Source organism: Chiloscyllium punctatum, chromosome 31 (assembly GCF_047496795.1).
Source record: "Chiloscyllium punctatum isolate Juve2018m chromosome 31, sChiPun1.3, whole genome shotgun sequence".
Lineage (NCBI taxonomy): Eukaryota > Metazoa > Chordata > Chondrichthyes > Orectolobiformes > Hemiscylliidae > Chiloscyllium > Chiloscyllium punctatum.
The window spans coordinates 72,165,837-72,187,827 of NC_092769.1; the positions used below are offsets into that span (position 1 = coordinate 72,165,837).

At 38.7% G+C, this 21,991-nt stretch overlaps 1 protein-coding gene and 1 pseudogene across 1 annotated transcript; one reads left to right on the forward strand and one right to left on the reverse strand.

The window, feature by feature from the left end:
• The first annotated feature begins 6,068 nt into the window (after window positions 1-6,068).
• On the forward strand, window positions 6,069-19,223 carry top6bl (TOP6B like initiator of meiotic double strand breaks). The gene is made up of 7 exons (XM_072551012.1): window positions 6,069-6,841; window positions 7,179-7,300; window positions 8,230-8,340; window positions 8,771-8,869; window positions 9,222-9,351; window positions 10,523-10,899; window positions 13,225-19,223. Exons 1-7 carry the CDS (start codon window positions 6,775-6,777, stop codon window positions 13,276-13,278), a joined length of 960 nt encoding a protein of 319 aa, XP_072407113.1. The 5' UTR covers window positions 6,069-6,774; the 3' UTR covers window positions 13,279-19,223.
• On the reverse strand, window positions 14,552-15,127 carry LOC140457184 (small ribosomal subunit protein eS7-like; annotated as a pseudogene).
• Window positions 19,224-21,991: the final 2,768 nt, after the last annotated feature.

Consider the following 21,991-nt stretch of genomic DNA (forward strand, 5'->3'; position numbering starts at 1 on the left):
TTAGTTAGCTGTAAATAGCTTCCTGACAATACAAATGTGTATTGTATTTGTCCACTTAATTATTTTCTTTGCCCTTCTTACCAATAATTTCTCCTCTACTCTCCCCTGAGGTGGTTTCCCCAATCTCGGATAAAGTTCCAGGAATATGCAATGCTTTCCCAACTGGCTATTCATTATATTTACAGTGAGATGTTTTATTTAACTCCTACAATTGTATCCTAAATACAATGATCCTATTTGCAGCTATTACTTGTGTCTTCTCTTCCGGCAGGGATTTATTAGGGCCAGGAATATGGGAGATCTTACTCCTTTCCCCAGATTGTAGCATCTGTATCATTGCCTTGGCTCAAATCATCTGACAACACAGACTAGAAATCTGCCTGATTTGTGTAATTCAGCTAGTCAACTCATTAATAATGAGGGAGCTTTTCTAAAAAAAGCTGTGAAGTTATAAACAGAAGGCATGGACCATGTAAAATACATTACACTGAGCATTTATAGTTCCTCTCAGGTATAATTGTAGGGTGTAATTTTTCTCTGTCTTTGCTGAATTTTTGCAATTAATGCTGAGTAAAACCCACTAGGAGACATTGTGAGTAATTAAAATTATCAGTTAACTTTTGATACTTTACAGTAGTAAAACAGTTTAGTCAATCTGTTGTAGCTTTATAGCACAGACCAGTGCAGCACAGAAACAGGCCCTTTGAGCCAGTCATGATGCAATTCTAAACTAATCCTCTTTGCCTGTACATGGTCCGTACTTCTCTATTTCCCTACCTGCTCATGTGTTTGTATAAATGCCTCTTGAACATTGCTATTGTATCTGCTTCTATCACCTCCCCTGGCAGTATGGTCCAGGCACCTTCCACCCAGTGTGTAAAAAAACTTCCTTTGCACATCTGTTTTAAACTTTCCCCCTCTCACCTTAAACCTATGCCCCCTAGGTTTCCATCCTGGGGAAAAAAAACTCCACTATCCACCCTATTCATGCTGCTCATAAGTTTATATACTTCTATCATGTTGCCCCTTAGCCTCCAATGCTCTTGTGAAAACAATCCAAGGATGTCAACCTCTCTTTATCGCTAGTACACTACAATATAGGCAACATCTTGGTAAACCACTGAAGTAGCCAAGCATGCTATATGCTTTCTTTACTACCTTATCCACTTTTGTTGCTATTTTCAAGGAGCTATAGACTTGCTCAAGGTTTTGTCAACGAAAATCATGTTTAACCAATTTATTTGAAGGAGTAACATGCACATGGAGCCTGTAGACTTACTGCACTTGGATTTCCAGAAAGCATTTGATAAGGTGCCACAGATGTTATTGTAGAAAATAAAAGTTCATGATGTAAGGGATAACAACATATTTTAGAATGATTAGAATATTGGCTGGCTATCAGAAAATAGAATGTACAGAGTCTGTATCTGGGTGTGATCAGTGAGGTTCCACAGAGGTTTGCGTTGGGCCACAACCTTTTATAATTCACATCATTGACTTAGATGAGGTGAGTGAAAGCATTGGAGCTAAATTCAAAGAATGCCAAAATAGCTTGGAAAGTATGTTGTGAAGAAGGTATAAGAAAGTTGCAGGTGGATATACAGAGGAACCTCGATTATCCGAATTTTGTATTATCCGGACAAGATCACAAGGTCCCAATGCTTGGCTAAACTGTTTAATCTGGCATTCCGTTACCCGAACTTTCAATTATCTGAACAAAATACTCCCGCCCCTGTCGTTCAGATAATCGAGGTTCCTCTGTATATGGATTGTGATTAGGCAAAAAATTGGCAGTTGAAGTATAATGTGAAAAAATTTCTTTAGTAGGAAGATTAAAAAAAGGAGAGAAAGTTCTGTTTAAATGGAGAACAACTGCAGAATTCCAAAACGCTAGGAATTTGGGTATTCTAGTGCATGAGCAGCAAAAAGTTAGTATGCTGGTACAGCTTGCACTTAAGAAAGCTCAAGGAATAGTATACTTTATTGGAACAAGACTAGAACATAAAAGTAAGGATATTATGCTTCAGCAGTACAGGACGTAGGCAAAACTACATCTCAAATGCAAATACTAGTTATCTGAAACAAACCAAAAACAAGTTGCTGGAGAAACGCAACCGTTATGTCAGCATCTGTGAAGAGAAAACAGAGTTAATGTTTCTAGTTTATTTACCCCTTTTCATAAGGGTCTTTCTTGTTCATCTCAAATACTGTGTATAGTTCTGATCTCTTCCTTTAAGGAAGAATGTAAATACATTGGACGTGGTTCGAGGGAGGTTTGTGAGATTAATTTCTAAAATAAGTAAATTGTTTTATGAAGATTGATTGTATATGCCTGTTGTTTCCACTGGAGATCAGGAGAGTGAGAAGTAACTTGATTGAGGTGTATAAGGTTCTGAATGGTCTTGATAAGGTGGATGTGGAAAGTGTTTTAAAGACTATATCCATAACTTGAATTAGGCAGCAAAAGACTTCCAGCGATTTAAAGTTTTATTGTAAATCCATAGTTTAGCACAAACATCAATTGCCATAGAACATTACAGCGCAGTACAGGCCCTTTGGCCCTCAATGTTGTGCCCACCTATGAAACCAATCTGAAACCCATCTGACCTACACTATTCCATTTTTATCCATATATTTATCAATGACCATTTAAATGCCCTTAAAGTTGGCAAGTCTACTACTCTGAGTAAAGAAACTATCTCTGACATCTGTCCTAAATCTATCACCCTCTATTTAAAGCTTTGTCCCTTCATGCTTGCCATCACCATCTGAGGAAAAAGGCAGTCACTGTCCATCCTATCTAACCCTCTGATTATCTTATATGTTTCAATTAAGTCACCTCTCAGCCTTCTAACAAAAACAGCCTCCAGTCCCTCAATCTTTCCTCAAAGACCTTCCCTCCATACTAGGCGACATCCTAGTAAATCTCCTCTGAACCCTTTCCAACACTTCCATATCCTTCCTATAATGCAGTGACCAGAACTGTACACAATACTCCAAGTGCAGCCGCCCCAGCTGCAACATGACTTCTTGGCTCTGAAACTCATTCACATTACCAATAAAAGCTAACACACCGTAGCCCTTCTTAACAACTCTATCAACCTGGGTGGCAGCTTACAGTGCTCTATGTACATGGACACCGAGATCTCTCTGCTCATCTACCCTATCAAGAACCTTATCATTAATCCAGTACTCTTTATTCCTGTTGCTCCTTCCAAAGTGAATCATCTCACACTTTTCCAAATTAAACTCTATTTGCCACCTTTCAGCCCAGCTCTGCACCTCATCTATGTCCGTCTGCAACCTGCAACATCATTCAGCATTATGCACCAACTCCACCGACCTTAGTGTCATCCGCAAATTTACTAACCCATCCTTCTACATCCTCATCCAGGTCATTCATGAAAATGACAAACAGCAGTGGCCCCAAAACAGATCCTTGCAGTACACCATCTTTCCTTTCTGAATCCTTTCCCTGCCCAGAAGATAACACCGCTGTTGCCACCTTCCCCGCTGGGGAAGAGCCTCCTCTTCTTTTCCTGCATCTTGAATTTTATTTAAAATACAGAGTTTAAATGCAATATACCACAGGGATGCCATCCTCAAAAACAGATGTTAAATCATCAAGACTGTTGGTGCTTCTTGTAGAAATTGATTTGATTTTAGCGTTCAACCTTGCCAGCTCCTTTGTTGTTGTCCTTTTTCAAAAAATCCCTAGTGTGGAAGCCCTTCAAGTCCACACCAACCCTCTGAAGAGCGTCTCACCCCTCTACCCTGTCCTTGTAACCCTGCATTCCCATGGCTAATCCAATTAGTCTGCACGTCCCTGGACACAATGGACAATTTAGCATGGCTTATCCACCTAACCTGCACATCTTTGAACTGTGGGAAGAAACTCGCGCAGACACTGGGAGAATGTGCAAACTCCTCACAGACAATCACCCGAGGCTGGGATTGAACCTAGCGCTGTGAGGCATCAATGCTAACCACTGAGTCACTGTGCTGCCCCAGATGTACCTCAGGAATCTGGGATCAACCCCTTTCAAGTGTTCAAATTGATAACACTGATTTTTTTTTTAATCCTTGTTCTGGCCCACTTGCTAGACTAGATGTGGTTGGTGTGGTTCTTGGACTTTTCCATGATTTTCGTCTGATTCCTCCTCCAATACCAGTGGCCACTGGAACAGAAAGGACAGCTCCCAACAATGCTGGGATTTTCCTGCCGAACAAGATCCTACCTATTTATATTTTATAATCAACCTGTTCAAAGATATTATTACACACCTCTGGAGCAGGTAGACCTTGAATCCTGACCTCCTTGTTCAGAAACAGGGACACTACCACTAGACCACTAGTACTCCTAGAAACATTCATAAGTGTAAATGCATTTAATCAATCTTTTCAGGTTTGTTATAGCACACCTCTAGCAGGCCTACCTCTAATTTTGTTTAATATCTAGACCCATTGTCACTGGCAACCAAATGGCTTTTTATCCCCACCAGCAAATTACCTGTGGTATTTAAGCCCATTTTTTAAAATGCTTTTAGAATTTTTAAAATTTAACCTATTTTTCTAATCAATCTGTTCAAAGTAGTTATTACACATCTCTAAGATTTGAACCCAGGCATATCAGTCCAGTGGTAGGGACACTACTGCTATACCACAAGAGGGCCCTGTAAGCTTGTTTCTTAATTAGAGTTATGGAGTCATACAGCACAGAAACATATCCTTTGGTATAGCTCATCCATGCCAGCCACATTTCGCAAACTAAAAGTAGTCCCGCTTGCTTGCATTTGGCTCATAACCCTCTAAACCTTTCCTGTTTATGTATCTATCCAAATGTCTTCTAAATGTTGTAAATGTACCTGCATCTACCAGATCCTCTGCCATTTCATTCCACACTCAAACCATCCTCTATGTGAAAAAGTTTCCCCTCCGGTCCCTTTTAAATCTTCTCTCACCTTAAAAATATGCCCCCTAGTTTTGAACTCCCCCCACCTTATCTTATCCCTCATGATTTTAGTAAACCCACCATTCAGCTAAATCTTTTCTGAACCCTCTCCAATTTAATAATATCCTTCCTGTAGCAGGGGCAACCAGAACCATACACAGTACTCCAAAAGTGTCCTCTACAGCCTCAACATGATGCCCCAATTCCTATACTCAGTGGTCTGCGCAATGAAGGCAAGCATGCTAACTGCCTTCTTAACCACCTTGTCTACCTGTAATGCAACTTAATATGTAGACAATAGTGACAGCAAAACAGATGTTTAAATAAAGGAAGTTGAAATAACTGATCAGAGGCCAGTGTACCATTACCAAATTACCCTTTATTTACACATGCAATATACATGGGCTCTGATCAGTCAGCTCAGACCCAGTCCCTAGAGTGAGGAGACACTCCGAACCTCCTATTTATATCAGTCAGACGGGGCTCCCTGATCGGCCCAGGTTAACAGCCCCAACCGAGGATCTCCTACTCAATGACTCTTTACAACTACTACAGAAGTACTCCTGTTTTCTTAGCTTCCTTCGTGTGACTTCCTTCCTTCCATTCTGAAATTGTAGGTCCTAAAGTAACAAAATAGTCCAATGCTAGATCTGGAACACCCTGCAGTAGATAACAAAGAATGTATTTGATGAGCAGGTTGGATTGATATTTTATTGGAATTTTATGATCAAGTACTCAAATGAGAACAGTGAAAGGTTTAAAAGTCACTACATTGCATTGCCATCTTAGGTACAAAGGTTTCTAGGTACAATCCTTAGTTAGAGTGGGGAAATAAAGAAAAAAAACAAAGACTATACATAGTATCAGAAAAAAACAAGAAGCAAAGTTAAAAAGGCAACATCACAGTCTCTCTCCAAAGGCTGTCTGCATTAGACCAGCACAGGGGCCTCCACATGGTCTGATCGCTGGCTGCCACCACACTCCTGCACCAGGCTGCACATTCTTTCTGAAGTTTGCATGTGACCTCTATCTGGTCCTGTCAGAGACACTTGAAATGGTTGGCACCTTCACCGATGCTGCTCCTTCAGTCTGACCAAGTGGTCACAGAAGTTTTATTTAACATATTTTTTGAAATAATCTATTCAGAGATGTTATTGCATACTTTTGGAGCAAGTGGGACTTGAACCTGGGTCTCTCAGTCCAGGGTTAGAGATTGTACCACTACACCACAAGAGAGTCCACAAAGTTCAATGATAAACACCTGCTCTCAATCAACTCAGGAGGTGTTTTACTTTGGGTCCTGTTCTGAATGTTTGTGTTTACTTGTTTTATTTAACTTAGTTGTGCACTGTTGCAGGAAAGCTGAACTAAACATTTTGCTGATTGGTCACTGGGCAAACCTTCTAGATATGCCATGCTTAGCTATAGGATAGAACTCTCAATAACTTTGAGTAATGGAACAGAACAATCAACTAAGGTTCCCTCTCCGAATCACTATGCAGTAATTTATGTTGCATGTGTCTGCTTGTTGAGGATTGGGTCTACCTCAAATACGATGCACTGTATAGTTAAATATGCATCGATAATCACAAGATCATGCAAGAAAATGGTGATACTAAAGGACTAGTGACTTCATTGGTATGCACCTCCATAAAAGTAAACATCTGCCAGACAGGGGAAAGAAATCTGAAAATAACTTTTAAGACCCAGTTACACTGTACATATTTGTATTTATCACAGGATTAGCTTGTCCAGATATCAGTTACAAACTTCAATCAATCCTGGAAGATGACTGGTTTGAATCTGGTAGAGCCCAAGAACAGATGCTGCTTCTTTTCCTTTTCATTCAATACTGGGATGACTTCCACTTCGAGCTGTTGGATGTAATAGGTACTTTCACAAAGCCTGGTCAACAAGCTTTTATTATCAGGTGTATTTACATTATTGACCCATTTAAAAAAAAGACACAAATAATTACGGTGACAAAGCCATCTTTTACTCTGACTTTCCTTTTCTATCACTACTGTGAAGTTAATTATGTCTTCCATATTTAAAACTTTTAAGAAAACATAAGTGCTATTGTTGGTGAAACGCTGGTTTTGGTTTTGCAATCAGTATGTCCAATTGTTTGCTATTTGGATTGCCACTGGCAAAATGATGATAAAACTTATGTCTTCAAAAGATTTGTTTTTGGTGAGAACTTCTAATGTTCGTTTTTTGTGGACAGCGGGACAGAAAACGATTGTTGAACATCTGGACCAGATTCTTCATTATAATAAAGATGTTGTGAGGAAATCAGTTCAACCTGTGCTCCATCAAGTCTTGGATGAATGCTTACATTACAGAAAGGTATCAGAAACGAACTCAAAAGATATAGGAACTTCGATTAGTTTTTGGCAATGATGAACTGATAACATAATTACCTGATGCTTTACAATAAATATAGATTTTAGATTTCATCTGGTATTTCCTTGTAATGTATTCTGTCAATATTACATTATCTTGACCATGGATCATATGTATGGAGATGGTAAACTTTTAATTACCATATGTGTTCTTTTAAACAAAGACTGAAATAGCAAAATGACTGTGGATGTAAATTCAGCAGCTGTCTTGAGTGAAAGATCATGGAATGTTACACCTGATGAGGTATCAAGCAAGCTTTGTAAATGTGGACTTAAAAGGGAGAAAATGCACTAAAACTGGATTCCAATCTCTTTGGAGTTATCTCAGAATAGCTAGTCTTTCAAAATTTACTGTCTAGCTTGTCATGTAAATAATACATCATAGGTATGAAAGGACAGCTTAGACCTAGTGAGACTCAGGAGTTTTTTGGAGAAGAGAAAAGGAAAAAGAAGAATTTGTTACAAATACCTGATCCACTCTGGATATGTATTTGCCCCTCTTTAACATTAATTGAATAAATCTGCTTGTTCAAGGGCTAATATTAGAAAAATAACTTTGTGACAGTTCCTAGATTGTTATTAAAAACCCAACAAATTCACTAATGTCCTCAATGACATATATAAACTTCTGTCTGATCTGGCCTGATAATGATTCTAGTCCTACATCATGTGGATGATTCTAAATGTCATCAGCTAAGCTAAGAATGAGTACCATTTACAACCTTACCATTATCTCCTGACAATCCCAAAAAATAGCATTCTTACGAAACAGAATGTTAAGCATGCAAGAAACTATTTGATTTTACTAATTTGAGAGCAGGAACACTTTATAATTGCTGTGAATGAGTGGCTACTTAACTTTTTTGTCTATAGGATCAGAGGAAGATGCAGACTGCAACCACTGTCATCTGTGATGCAATTCACAGTGTATTGTCAAGCAGTACAAATCGTGATTTTAGAATCAAGTCGCTCCAGCTCCTGAAGGTACGCACGGGGTGCACAGTGGTTGGCAAATAGCATGCACTACTTTAAGCAGCAACGGTGGCACTGAGACAAACATAAATAGCACCTTACCAAATATGTAGGCGTCAAAACATCATCCAGTTTCTTCATTGTGCTGTGTTTCATGGTTTGGCAAAATAAGGTGTTTCTCTATAGTACTAGACAAAAAATAATAATTTTGACACAATCCTGATGGAGCAAATGAGCTGTTGCTATTCTATTACTTAATATTCTGTAATTTTTATTGAGTTAGTAGATTTTGGTTGTGCATCAGTGAGATGCTGCAACTATTGCAGTTCTCACATGCTACTCCATTGCACTACTTCTTTCCATCATTTATTTTCATTACTTGAAAGCCTAAATTATTACAGATGTAACTTAATTTAAAAGATATTTATTATTGACTTTCTAGGTCTCAAACACACAAGAAATTAAGACGTCACTTCAGAATACTCTACAGAATATTATCCAGAATAGATTTCTCCTGAGCAGAGTCTGTGACATGAAACGAGTACGTTCTTACATAAATTGAGAATTGATTATGTCTGAGCGATTCAGAAGACTATTTAATATAATTTGCTTCCTGGATATTTCATGATCTTACTATGATCTGTTTGTACTACTCAAAAGTGACATTCTTTAATAATTTATGTATTATAGGAGTATGAAAAAAATGCATGATCCTGAGAAAGACAACAGTTTCTGTAACATTATCTCGAAATTTAATTTAATCTTCACAGTTAGACAATTCAATAAAATGTATTTGGGGCACTCATTATGTTAAGCCATTAAGGTTGATATTGTGATTGATTCCAAACGAACTTAACTGCACGGACTTAAAGTTGATTGTGTTTTGACTAAAGATTCATTCAGGAGATGGTGACCGGGTGCTATCTAGCACTGATTCAGCTGCCCCAGAGACCAGTCAAGACAGTCTGTATGATGCAGACAAATCCCAGAAAATCCATACGGAGCTTGATGGTTCTGAATCAGGTATAGGTTCATTTAGAACAAAATATCTGATCAATTATGTGCCAATGACCTTTGTTTCTAAATACTGTAGTCCAAATCTCTCTGTTTTAGACCTCACTACTGCCTTATGTTTCTTGGGTCTCTTCATCTCTGTGTCTCTGTGAGCTCAGGTCATATTGCTGTTATGTATGAACTTAATTATATGGCCTAACTAATACATTGTCCAAATAGATTTAATATAATATGAAAGGCTTGCAGTTCTTCTTTCTGTGTCCTGTTCCCAATCTCTTCTTCAGTGGCCTCTGATTTCTACCCCTACACCAGTATTTCTAAAGTCCCCAATGTTTGACACGCTCCTAGCTCTCATTATTTGCTGCCATTTAATGAAATCGCCTGAAATCACGTCAACCTCTAAATGTACGCTGGTGACGTCCAGCTTTCTGATCACTTTATTGCTTTCTTATTGTCAGATATCCAGCATTGAATGAATCAAAATCTCCTTCAATTAACCATGTCTTTGGCCTCCAACACAAACTCCATTCTCGCAACAGCAATATTTCCGCCTCTCTAACCACTGTCTCTGGCAAAATTTGAATTTTGCGCTTTATTTGACTTTGGAGTTGAATTTCTTTTCTAATGCTATGTCATGTACATCGCTAAGACCACATTTTCCCCCTCTGTAATATAACCTGGTTCCATCCCTGTTTCTGTTCATCTGTTGCTGAAACCCTCAGCCATGTTTTTCCTGCCACCATTCTTAACTCTTCCAATGTTTCCTTGTCAACCTGCTATTATTTGCCTCTTATAAATGTTGGCTCACCCAAAACTTCACTGCCTGATTTCCACATAAGTAAGGTACTAGTGTAAATAGGATGGCAATTGGTGCCACACCAGTTTTACGCTTTGATTCCATGGCCACTTCATTTGCACAAAACAAGACCCTTACAATCTGTGTGGAATGTCAGAGTCAGATCATTCCTACAAATGAAGGATGAACAGTGGAGAGTTGAAAAGAAATTAAATTCTAGAGATTTGTTTTCTGACCTTTTCAGTAATTTTAAGCTCAGTAGATTACAAAGATAAGCATAAATAAGGACCTTAACTGATGCCCTTTTAAATGTTTAGTGGAAGATTTGAGGCGGCATTACTGGAATGCAACTTTTTAAATTTTATGCAATATTGTATTTTGCAGATCTATCATTCACATTGTCAGGTTTGGACAGTGCGCTTTGGGGTGTTGAATCTCCAAAGGTGACAGTAGAAACAGACTCTGGTTCCAACAGCATTGAACAAGGAATAGGTGCAAAGAAAAGACAGCTGGATGCATGTGGAATGAAGACCTATCCAGATTTCCATAGCAGCCCTTTCAAAAACACAGTGGAAAAAGAATATAAATATCCAAGGATGGAAAATCTTAACACAAGCCATGTCTCCTTGCTCAAAACAGATATGCAGGTCTCAGCATCATTCCCAATAAGATTAACATCTGAGACGATTGGCTCCTTCGGGGTACAGTGCAGTACAATGAGCACTGAGGAAACGATCAGTGGAAAAACAACTGATAATAAGGTTTGTGCTTGTGTCCAGCATTTGGATCCTAGTTTATTTTCGTGAAAATTCATATCTTTTGCTCAACTAAGCACTTGATAAATATGGAAACCATCACTATATTTATGCTAAAAGACATAGGAACCCAAAGGTTGAGTTCAGAATCCATCACAGTGTGTTGTGAAGTTTAATCAGACGAATCTGATCATTTGTGGGTCAACATCAGAAAAGATGGCAATGAAGTTTTTCAGTTTGTTATAAAAGCAAAGTAAGTTCATTAATATTCTGCAGAGAAAGAAACCTGTCATTCCAACTGTACTATAGATGTAAGGTGCTCACGATGTCTCATTGACCTCTAAAATGACTAATTGTAACAATAGTTATTATGAAGGTCTAATATTTTCTTGAGGCATCTAGAAATAGACAACAAATAGCTATAGTGGTGTTGTGCACCTTTTTAAATAAAAAAAATCAACATGTAACCATCAACTCTAGGCACAAAGTTGCCAACAACAGCAACAAATTATATATGCCTTTTAAATAAAAAATCCCAAGGCACTTCATGTAAGCGTTATAAATCAGTGTGTGATGTTGAGATGTTAGGTCAGATGACTAAAAGCTTTCTCAAAGAGGTCAGTTTTAAGTAATACCTTAAAAGTTGAAGCTCCACCTCAGCCACCTCCTGAGGTCCCAACATCACAAGTTAAATTCTTCAGTGATTTCAAGAAATGACTGAAGACACTGGAAACTGCAAATGCCCCGACATTGTTCCAACAATCATACTGAAGTCTTGTGTGCCAGAATTAGCCATGTCCTTAGTCAAGCTTTTCTAGTGCAACATAACACTGGCATCTACTCAACAATGTGAAAAACTCCTTAGGTGTGTCCTGATCAGAAGGACAAATCTAACCTGGTCACTTGTCACCCAATCAAACAACTCTCAATCATCAAAGTGATGGATGATGTTGTTGACAGTGCTGTCAAGCAGCACTTACTCGCCAATAACCTGTTCGATGATGCTCAGTTTGGATTTCACAATGGCCACTCACCTGTTTTCTTCATTACAGTCTTAGTCCAAATATGGACTAAAGAGCTAAATTTCAGAGACAAGGTAAAAATGATTGTCTTTGACATCAGGCAACATTTGACTAAGAATGAGTTCAAGGAACCCTGGCAAAATTGGAGCCAATGGGAATCAGGAGGCACACTCTTCGCAGATTGGAGTCATACCTAGTACAAGATCAGTTGTCTCAGTCCCAGGACATAGTTGCAGGAGTTCCTTAGAGTAGATATTTTCTAATCAACCTATTTAGTGATGTCATTACACACTTCTGGAACAGGTGGGACTGAATTTGGGACTCTTGGCCCAGAGCTCTGAGTTTCTCAGGCTAAATATTTTTTAATCAAACTATTCAAAACTGGAACGGGAGACTGAACCTGTGCCTCCTGGCCCAGCAGTAGAGACATTACACTCACATCACAAGAGTCCTGCATTCCTCAGGGATGAAACAGATTTGAGAGGTGACAATAATATTCAAGGACTTTGGACAGGAAAAGGGACGTTAGAATTGGAATGGTCATTTTCAAAGTTGATGCAATTGAGGAATTTCTTGAGGGGATGGGTTATGACAATGATTTAAAGAAAGAGGAAGCACAGCTGAAAAGTGAGAAACATTTATAATATTTATTTACAAGCAAGCAGATGGGGAAGTCAGGTGAACAGCTGTATATTGAGAATAGGTTCAATGGAATAGGAGGTGGGTTTTGTGGACAAGATAAACTTAGAGTCACTTTGAGTGGAGCTATGGAAGAAATTAAAGAAAGACTGTTGCTGGAATTTAATTGGCAAAGCTTGCAGTTTTTATGTATAGCATAGTAACTGAACATTCAGCAAAGATCCCATAACCCATTTCGGCACCTTATTAAATTATCTGAATCCAAATGCTTTCTACCACCAAGTAACAGATTCACTAAAATAATCATAAAATCGTAGTAAGAATTATTCGATTGGTGAGACGTGGTTTGCAAACAAATAGAATGAGCATGAATTAACTTTATTCCACATTGAAGCATAGAAACAAAAGTAGGCCATTCAGCCCCTCGAGCCTTTTCTGCAATTTAATGAGATCCTGGCTGATATGTGACCTAACTCCATATACCTGGTCTTTTGTCCATATCCCTTAATACCTGTGCTTAACAAAAATTTATCTCAGATTTAAAACTAACAACAGATCTGGCACCAACTGCTGTTTCTGTGTCGTCAAAATACGAAATGTTTTATGGTAATTGTAGTATGTGTACTGATTTCTACAATAATGACAGTATTCTGTGTTCTCTTGTTTGCAGGAGGAATATCTGTGGCTTCAGGAAGTTTCCAATTTGTCTGATTGGACACAGTGATTTCCACCAGATGAGAGAGGGCTGAAGGCATCCCTCAGGCCATCAATCCAAATAAGATAGAAATGAGTATTAATAACAGTAATGTAAAAGTCATATACAGTCTGAAATAGTAATAACAAATAACTTTTACTAAGTGGATCACTTAGTAAAGCAAAAAGGAAAATTTATAAAATAAAGTTGTTTCTGCATAATAGGAGCTTTCTCTTACACTTAAGATCTGGTCTATATTCTAATGTAACTGAGGGTGACATGGCGAGGATTAGAAGCTAGTATATCATATTTCTTCATTACAACTTTTATTGAGTGTCCTATGGATAGTCAGTCTTGATATGGTACCGTGAGAGTATAGTTTACAGTGCATCATTCATTTACAGAAATTGCTGTTCTTTGGCACACTGCACGTCACAAAAAAGCTATCTGAATAGGGAGCAAAACTATTCCCATTAAATCATTTTGTTGTATAGAATAGAATAAGCATCTACTTTTTGTAAGGATATGCCATATCTAAAGACTGAGACAGAGTTCCTCCAGCTCTGCTGCTATTTATTTTGTTCTAGTTTATACGTCTTGCATGCTCATTGTGGTAAAAAGAAAGCAATCTCTTCATTGTTAAAATATAATCACTGACATTTACTGAGAATCTATCCCACAATGTGAACCATTAGAAGTTCCTTTGGTAAGAAAGTTCCTGGACTGTGATCCACATCTAATCCTGCCTGAACTCTGAACCCATTTTGTGGGAAACCTTGGCTGTGAATCCGCATCTCCATTTCTCAGCACATATGGCAAGTATTTCCTGCATGTTTTGATTGAAGTGAAATTGAAAGCCTGTTGATTATCAACTTATTGCATCTAACAGCACCTCATGTCGGGAGGATTTCATTTCTCAATGTATTAATAACCTGACATTTTGTTGAGCTTGCACTGAGGATCATAATTTAAAGAAATTTGTCAACAACAACTCATCGTTTCTGATGCAATCAAAGCTCATTTCTCATGCATTGCCTTCATCTCTCTTTATTAGCTTGGGAATTGCCACAGCTAGAATTTATTTCTGAGCTACGTTGTAGTTGAGTGTGGAAGCTTGAGTTTTATTTATATTTTCACAGATATTTTGGTTATGCTAGAAAAGATAAAGCTAAAAGTGAGGAAGATAAAGTGAAAAGGAATTGTTGAGTACTGAATTGTTGAGTTTCATATATGGTCAACAGCACAATCTTGCATGTCTATTTTGTCAGTATTGACTTTTTTTATTTGAACCATTCTTTACAATCTACCATTGAAACTCTGGTAATTCATATACAACATCCTAGCTAGTTAGTTTCTTGTAGACAGCTGAAAATGTATCTTTTTTTGTGTTCTACATTGTTCTGTTGAGCTTTGTTCAAATGTACTTTGAGCTTTGTTCCAGCTAGTTTCACACGGATTCTCTTGTCCACAATCATTGGGGCAAACCAAATCTTCAAGAATGGCATCACGCACTGCAGTCAATGTACAGCTTCTGGGATGCTTCTGTTTGTTCGTGTTTCTACTTTACCTGGTTGGATTTTGGCAAAAGGCTCCTCTCTGCAGTAAAGACAACATGCTTACCACAACATTTTATTTTCAAACTCGTGCACAAGTTGCACTTGAATCTTCTAAAAATACTTCAGTTGGGGTACTGGCATAAAGATAATAATTGCTTTTCTACCATTGCCAATTTTATTGGCAGCTGTAATGTTCAGCTTTCATAACTGAGTCTTCAAGTCATAATTCATTTCTAACTTCAGAAAAACTAGAAAATACCAGACTCTAATTTGGACAGCTTTTTACCATTAGGCTTCACGATTTTGGCAGTGCTGCTAAACATGGCCTGTCTCCTGTCATTCACTTGGCCTCAAGCATTGGAAATATGAAGAAACATTGAACAGGCTAGGCTTGTCACCACTGGAGTTTAGAACAGTAAAAGGTGAATTGTTTTAAACACATGGGGTCTTGACAGGGTGAATATAGAGAGGATATTCCCTCTTGTAGGAGAATGTACAACTAAGGTCACTGCTTAAAAATAAGTGGTCGCCCATTTGAGACAGAAATGAGGGTAATTTCTTTCTCACAGAGAGTCATGAGACTTTAGAACTTCCTTCCTCAAAAGATGGTGCAAGCAGTGTTTGAACATTTTTAAGGCAGAGATAGATAAATTTTTGATAAGCAAGGTGTGATAAGTTACTGGGGTGGGTGGGAATGTGGAGTAATCACATCAGCAATGAGCTAAATAAATGACAGTAGGCTTGAGGAGCTGCGTGGCCTGCTCTTAATTCATATGTTATAACTGGAAATTGTGAGGCTCTGTTTTAAAAGATTGTAGTGATTACACACTTACCACATGTGTTGCAACCCCCAATGGGTTGAGTCATGCATTACAAAAATATAAACGTACAGATTTGAAACAAAAATAAGTTAGTATCACTACAAACATTATTCAACAGATTGGTGAAATTGCATTTTATCAGTTTAGTTGTGTCTTTTTAAAGTGTCATTTTTTATTTTTAAAATATTCTTTATTCATTAAAAATATCTTTATATTCATACATAGTCACCAAGCAGTTTGGTTCTGTAGAGTGACATATCAAGGAAACAAACAAACCTTAGAGTTTGACCCTATTCAAACAAACCAAAGGCATCTCCTACTTGAACAAGACTATATTTACTTGTATTTGAGACACTAGGAGAGTTTGAGAACTGAATGGACCCCCATTTAACTTCAGCAGGAAGACCTTAGACAGTGATCTTTTCCCATTGCACCTTTGTAGCAGCTTCCCCAAGCTTCACTGCGTCCCTCAGCATGTAGTCCTGGACCTTGGAATGTGCCAGTCTGCAACACTCAGTCAAGGTCAGCTCCTTGTTCTGAAGACCAACATGTTTTGGGCAGACTAATGAGCTTTTTTCGCTGAGTTGATGGTCCTCCAGGTACTGCCGATGTTTGTCTCGGTGTGTGTTCCAGGGAACAGACTTTAGAGCACAGAGTCCTGTGTCATGGAACTGCTCAGTACGAACCTTGATGAAAAACATTGCATCTTTCTCCAGACTTACTTTGCAAAGGCACATTCCAGAAGATGTGCAACAGTTCAATCCCCCCATACAAGAAGAATATGACAGGCAGTGTCCTTCTTACTGCCAGCCAAGTGATGTCCGGTGATGAGACATTCTGCCAAGTGACTTTGACGGTCTCCTCAGAAAGACACATGACAAAATCCACCCTCTCCTTTTCCAACAAGGTCTTGAGGATGCTACATGCTGACCACTTCCTAATGGAATTGTGATCAAACTCATTGCAAGTTTCTCCATGAAGGTCAGATGACATAGAACAGTGCAACTACTTGGAGTGTTGAGGCAATGAGGCCAACCCCACCTTTCACAACAGCAGGGAGAGGTAGAACCTCAGTATGTAGTGGTGCTTGGTATTTGTGCACCAAGTGGCTTAGCTGTGCCTTTGCTTTAACAAAGTAGTTTAATGCATTTGTTGAGCAAGTAAAATCCAACTGGACACTTTTACTCTACAGGCTTTGCCTTTTACCCTCTCTCAGTCAGAGTGGGGAGCATGGTATTGCTGCTTTTCTTGAGCAGTTCAACATATATGCTATTAAAGGTCTTAACATGTATTTCCTGACCATAAATTTTATCTTATTTACCTCCGGTTTTGGTCAGGCTTTCTTGTCAATGTTTCTCAGTGTCACTTACTGTGTTGATGTGGAAGTGCCGGTGTTGACTAGGGTGAACAAAGTTAAATATCACACAACACCAGGTTATAGTCCAACAAGTTTATTTGGAAGTACTGGCTTTCAGAGTGCTGCTCCTTCATAGGTAACTAGGATCACAAGTCACAGAATTTAAAGCAAACAATCACAGTGTAATGTAATTAAAAGGATAAATTGAACAAACCTAGATTGCTGTTAAGTCTTTCATCTTTTACAATGGTTTACAGGTTTCAGTTCATTAATATGTAAATCCCAGAACTTCTTTTAAGTCTCATTCTCAAGATAACTTAAGGCTTAAAAGAAAAAGCTGACATATTAAATCTGTGAGGTTAGAGTCTGTCTGTATCCCAATCTTGAGTCAGACTGGTTCTATTTCCAAGGTAGGAATTTATAAAATGTTGTATGAACTGACTGCCTACCGGTTGTGTGCTTTTTGATCAAAAATAGAATGTATCTGTAAATACCATTCTGCAAATGCAAATTCATCCCATAGACTTGTGTGTGTGTCTGAGAGAGGGCATGTGTATTAGAGAGGGTCTGCTTGAATGTGTGAGTATTTGTGCTTGTGTCGATTACATTGGCAAGACCAAGCAGACATTACGACAACGAATGAATGGACACCACACAACAATCGCCAGACAGGGATGTTCCCTCCCAGTCGGGGAACACTTCAGCAGTCAGGGATATTTGGCCTCGGATCTTCAGGTGACCATCCTCCAAGGCAGATTTAGGGTCATGCAACAACACAGAGTGGCCAAGCAGAGGCTGATAGCCAAGTTCAGTACCAATGAGGATGGCCTCAACCAGGACCTTGGGTTTATGTTACACTGCAGGTGACCCCACTATACTGCACATACACACACAGACACACTCTCTTACGTACTCACACTAGTTACCTGACGAAAGAGCAGCGCTCTGAAAGCTAGTACTTTCAGATAAACTAGTTACTGTGTTAACATCATGTTATGCCAAGTGTCACATGATCGTTTTAAGATCGTTTTTATTTCATGGAGTGAATATCTGAAGTTTCTTTTCCAACTTTATCTTTTCCATGTATAAATAAAAAAGGAACGTATATTCATGAACTTGCTGCATGTAACATCAGGCAACTCATTAATGGGGTGGTTCATTTCCTGAATTTGTTGACGTTTCATCAGTTTCTCTTCCTTCCCCACTGTTGTGAAACAGCCATATCAGGTTTTGCTAATCTGGGGTGAAAGATACTCACTCTGCATATGAAAAACTAAAGGAGTTTACATTTTGTTTTATGTTAATAATTTTGTCCCACTCAATGCAATCTTTTCAAGTCATTCATGTTTGGAGAAATGTTTTTTAACACCTCCCCCCACCCCCTCCACGACTTCTGCTTTCAGTGGTAGCAATTGAAATATTTTACATAAAAGATGGCTAAATTTTACTAAAGATTGGCTCAATGTCAATTCCGGGATATTTCATGAAGGATTTCTCTTTGTGAATTACTCAACTCATTGTGCATAGCTAATGACTGTATGGCACCCATTCGCATTTTCTTCCCTCACACTAGCTCCTGAAGTACTTGCCACAATACCCATAAATTGCCCTCGTGATGGTGTAACGAGGAAATTAACTCTGTGCTTTGCTAACAGAGGATATGGTGGATGTATAGGAGGGCCAACTCTTTCCTCTGGACTACCAGAGGAAACCACAGCACCAGATCCTGCTAGTGTGGTTTGAAGTTGTCACCCAGGTCAGTACAGTGTGCACGGTCCAGGCAAATGGTCACCATGCTTCAAGAAGAACAGTGACCTTCTGTGCTCCGTGAAGGTAACTGCAATTTTCCTGCGTAATAACTATCGTAAAGCAGTTGATATAGTTTTATGTTAAATTTTAGAAAACTGAAACAGGTCATTCATTCAGCCCGATTGTCCACCTGTATTTATTCTCCACACGAGCATTCTGTTACTGAAGAAGGATCACTAGTCTTAAGATGTTAACTTTGCTTTCTTTCCACAGATGCTGTCAGAACTACTGAGTTTCTTGAGCAATTTGTTTTTGTTCCTTAATCAACCTGCATAGAGATGTTTTTAAACCCCCTTGGCACAGTTGGGACCAGAACCCAGAACTTCTGGTCCAGAGATAGAGACACTACAATTGTATGACAGAGCCCTGAATTTTGTTTCTCTTACTTAATTGATCTCACCCGATCAGAATCAAGTCGCACCAGTCCCAGATATGTGTCATTGAATGTTTGAGTAGATTGATTGATTAAAATATCGATCTTCAATGTCTTTCTCCTTCCTGCATTCATTTGCTTCCTCTTAAATTTATCAATGCTATTTACTTCAACCACTCGCTGAAGTAGCAGTTCTCACCATAGTGACATTTCAGTTATGAGGATCTCTATAAAGCAGTTACATTTGCTGTTCTGAAGCTCACTTCAAAAAATTCTCCAATGATTATGAAAAAAACTATTACTATTCTCACTGCTCACAGAGATATCAGCAGCAAGAGATTTATAAAATCAGACAGATGACAAAGTCTTTTAAACTGACTTTGAATTAGGCAACTTGTTTCCAGCGATGGCCCTGGCGACCTCTGAGAAAGGAAAATCAGATAACTAGTCAAGTTTTCTTATATTCATCTCATAGAGTGTTACACAGATGAGGGAATTCAGCCCATAGTGAATGTTTGTTGGTAGAGCTATCTAAACCTGCTAGCACCTTGCCCTTTTCCCATTTGTCCATAGTCTGTTCTAGTTTTTATGTTTCAGTCAAGTCTCCTCTCACCTTACTTAATTCATCCCATCCCATCTTGTCAATATATCCTGTTCCTTTCTCTCTCATGAACTAATGAGCTCTTCATTAAATTCATCCATGCAATTTACCTCAAGTATGCCACAGGGTAGATCACATTCAAATCCCTTTTGGAGGAATGAATTTCTTAGAAATTAAGTTTATTAGTGTTTATCTTGTATTTATAAAACCTTGGTTTTGAATTATTTTGAATTATCAGCATAGAAACAGCTCATTTGCCATTGTTTATGTTTTACATGAACCTTCCTCCTGCCCTAGTTACATAATTGTACCTTGTCAATATATCTTTTTGTTACACATTCAAATGTTAGAGTGGGGTGGCACAGTGGCTAAGTAGTTAGCACTATTGCTTCACTGTGCCAGGGACCTGGATTCAATTCTGCTCTCAGGCCACTGTCTGTGTGGAATTTCCACATTCTGTAGGTTTCATTCAATTGCTCCAGTTTCCTCCTGCAGTCCAAAAATGTGCAAATTAGGTGGATTGGCCATGGGAAATGCATGGTTACGGGGATAGGGTAGTTCTGGATGGGTTGCTCTTCGGAGGGTTGGTGTGGACTCAGTGGATCAAATGGCCTGCATTCACAGTATAGGGATTCTATTCTATGCTGACAAAAGAGAGGAGCAGGGAATCCTGGGTCAACATTCTTCTCTCTCAACCTCCACTTCTCAAGACAGATCAGTTGGTTCATCTTGTTTGATACTAATTGATTGTCTATATACAGTAGTGATGGTGTATGCAATTCACTCAGAGAGCCTGAGTTGCTGTGACAGGACATACTTTTACATGCATGGTGGTAGCAGCTCCAATGTTCTTTCCATCACATGCCTACCATGAGTGTTATGGTAAAGGATTTGTTGATTGATCCTCAATCTGGCTCAGTTAAAAATACACTTTAAAAACTACAGCTTCAGGCTCAGAGGAAGGTTGCTACGCAGTGCTCCCCTGGACCTCCCCTCCACAGAGAGTGCAGATGAATTGGAATTGAAAGAGGAAGAAGGGTTTTGTGTCAGGGCTTTGGGACCCTGGAGCAAGCTTATGTTGATGTCACAGCTGCACAATGATGAACATAAATAAAACAGCCTGGATAATGTTAGACCACTCCACACCAGAACAGACATGAACACACAATGATTTAAAGATTTATTAAATCACACAGTATCTAAAAGGCCCTTCGGCCCATCAAGTCTGCACCAACCTAAGTAACTCTAATCTCAATTTCCTGCACTTGTTCCATATCCTTGAATGTTATGATGTTTAAAGTACTCATCCTCTAAGCTAACAATCATTAAATACTCCCTCACCTTGTTTCTTCTTTCAAAGTGCATCACTCACACTTATCAGGATTAAATACCATCTGCCACTGTTCTGCCCATCTGACCAGACTATCTATACCTTCCTGCAACCTACAACTATCTTCTTTGGTGTTAACCACTCTACCAATCTTGGTGTCATCTGCAAATTTGCTTAACATTCCCTGAACATTTTCAACTATATCATTTATGTATATAACAAGCAATAAGGGTCCAAATACTGATCCTTGTGGTATCTGCTGACACCAGCCTCCAGTCACTCAAACAGCCTTCCTTCACTACTTTTTGCATTCTATTACTATGACAGTTTCAGATCTATCTTGCCAATTTTCCCTTAATTCTATGTGCTTTAATCTTCTCAATCAGTCTCCCATATTGGACCTTGTTAAAATCTATATAACCTACATCAACTGAACTTCTCTCATCCACACACTTGATCACATTTCCAAAAAAATTCTAACAAATTTGTTAGGAATGACCACCTTCTGACAAAGCCATGCTAACAATCCCTAATTAATCTGCTCCTCAGAATTTCCTCCAGTAGTTTCCCTACCACTTATGTGATGCTCACTGGTCTCTAATTTCCTGGTTCATCTCTACCACCCCTCTGGAAAAAGTGGGACCACATTAGCTGTCCTCCAGTCCTCTGGTACTTTTCCTATGGCGAAATTAAAAATTTGTGTCAAAGCCCCTGAACTTTCCTGCCTGACCTCCCTGCTCTGGAATGCAATTCATCTGAACCATTTGTCTGTTTTTTAGCCCAACAGAGCCTCCAATACCTCTCCATTCCTATGACAAACTGCAGGTTTCTCACAGTCCCTTTTCCTGAATTTCATACCTATGTTCTCCTTTTCCAGATTGAAAACCAAAGAAAAA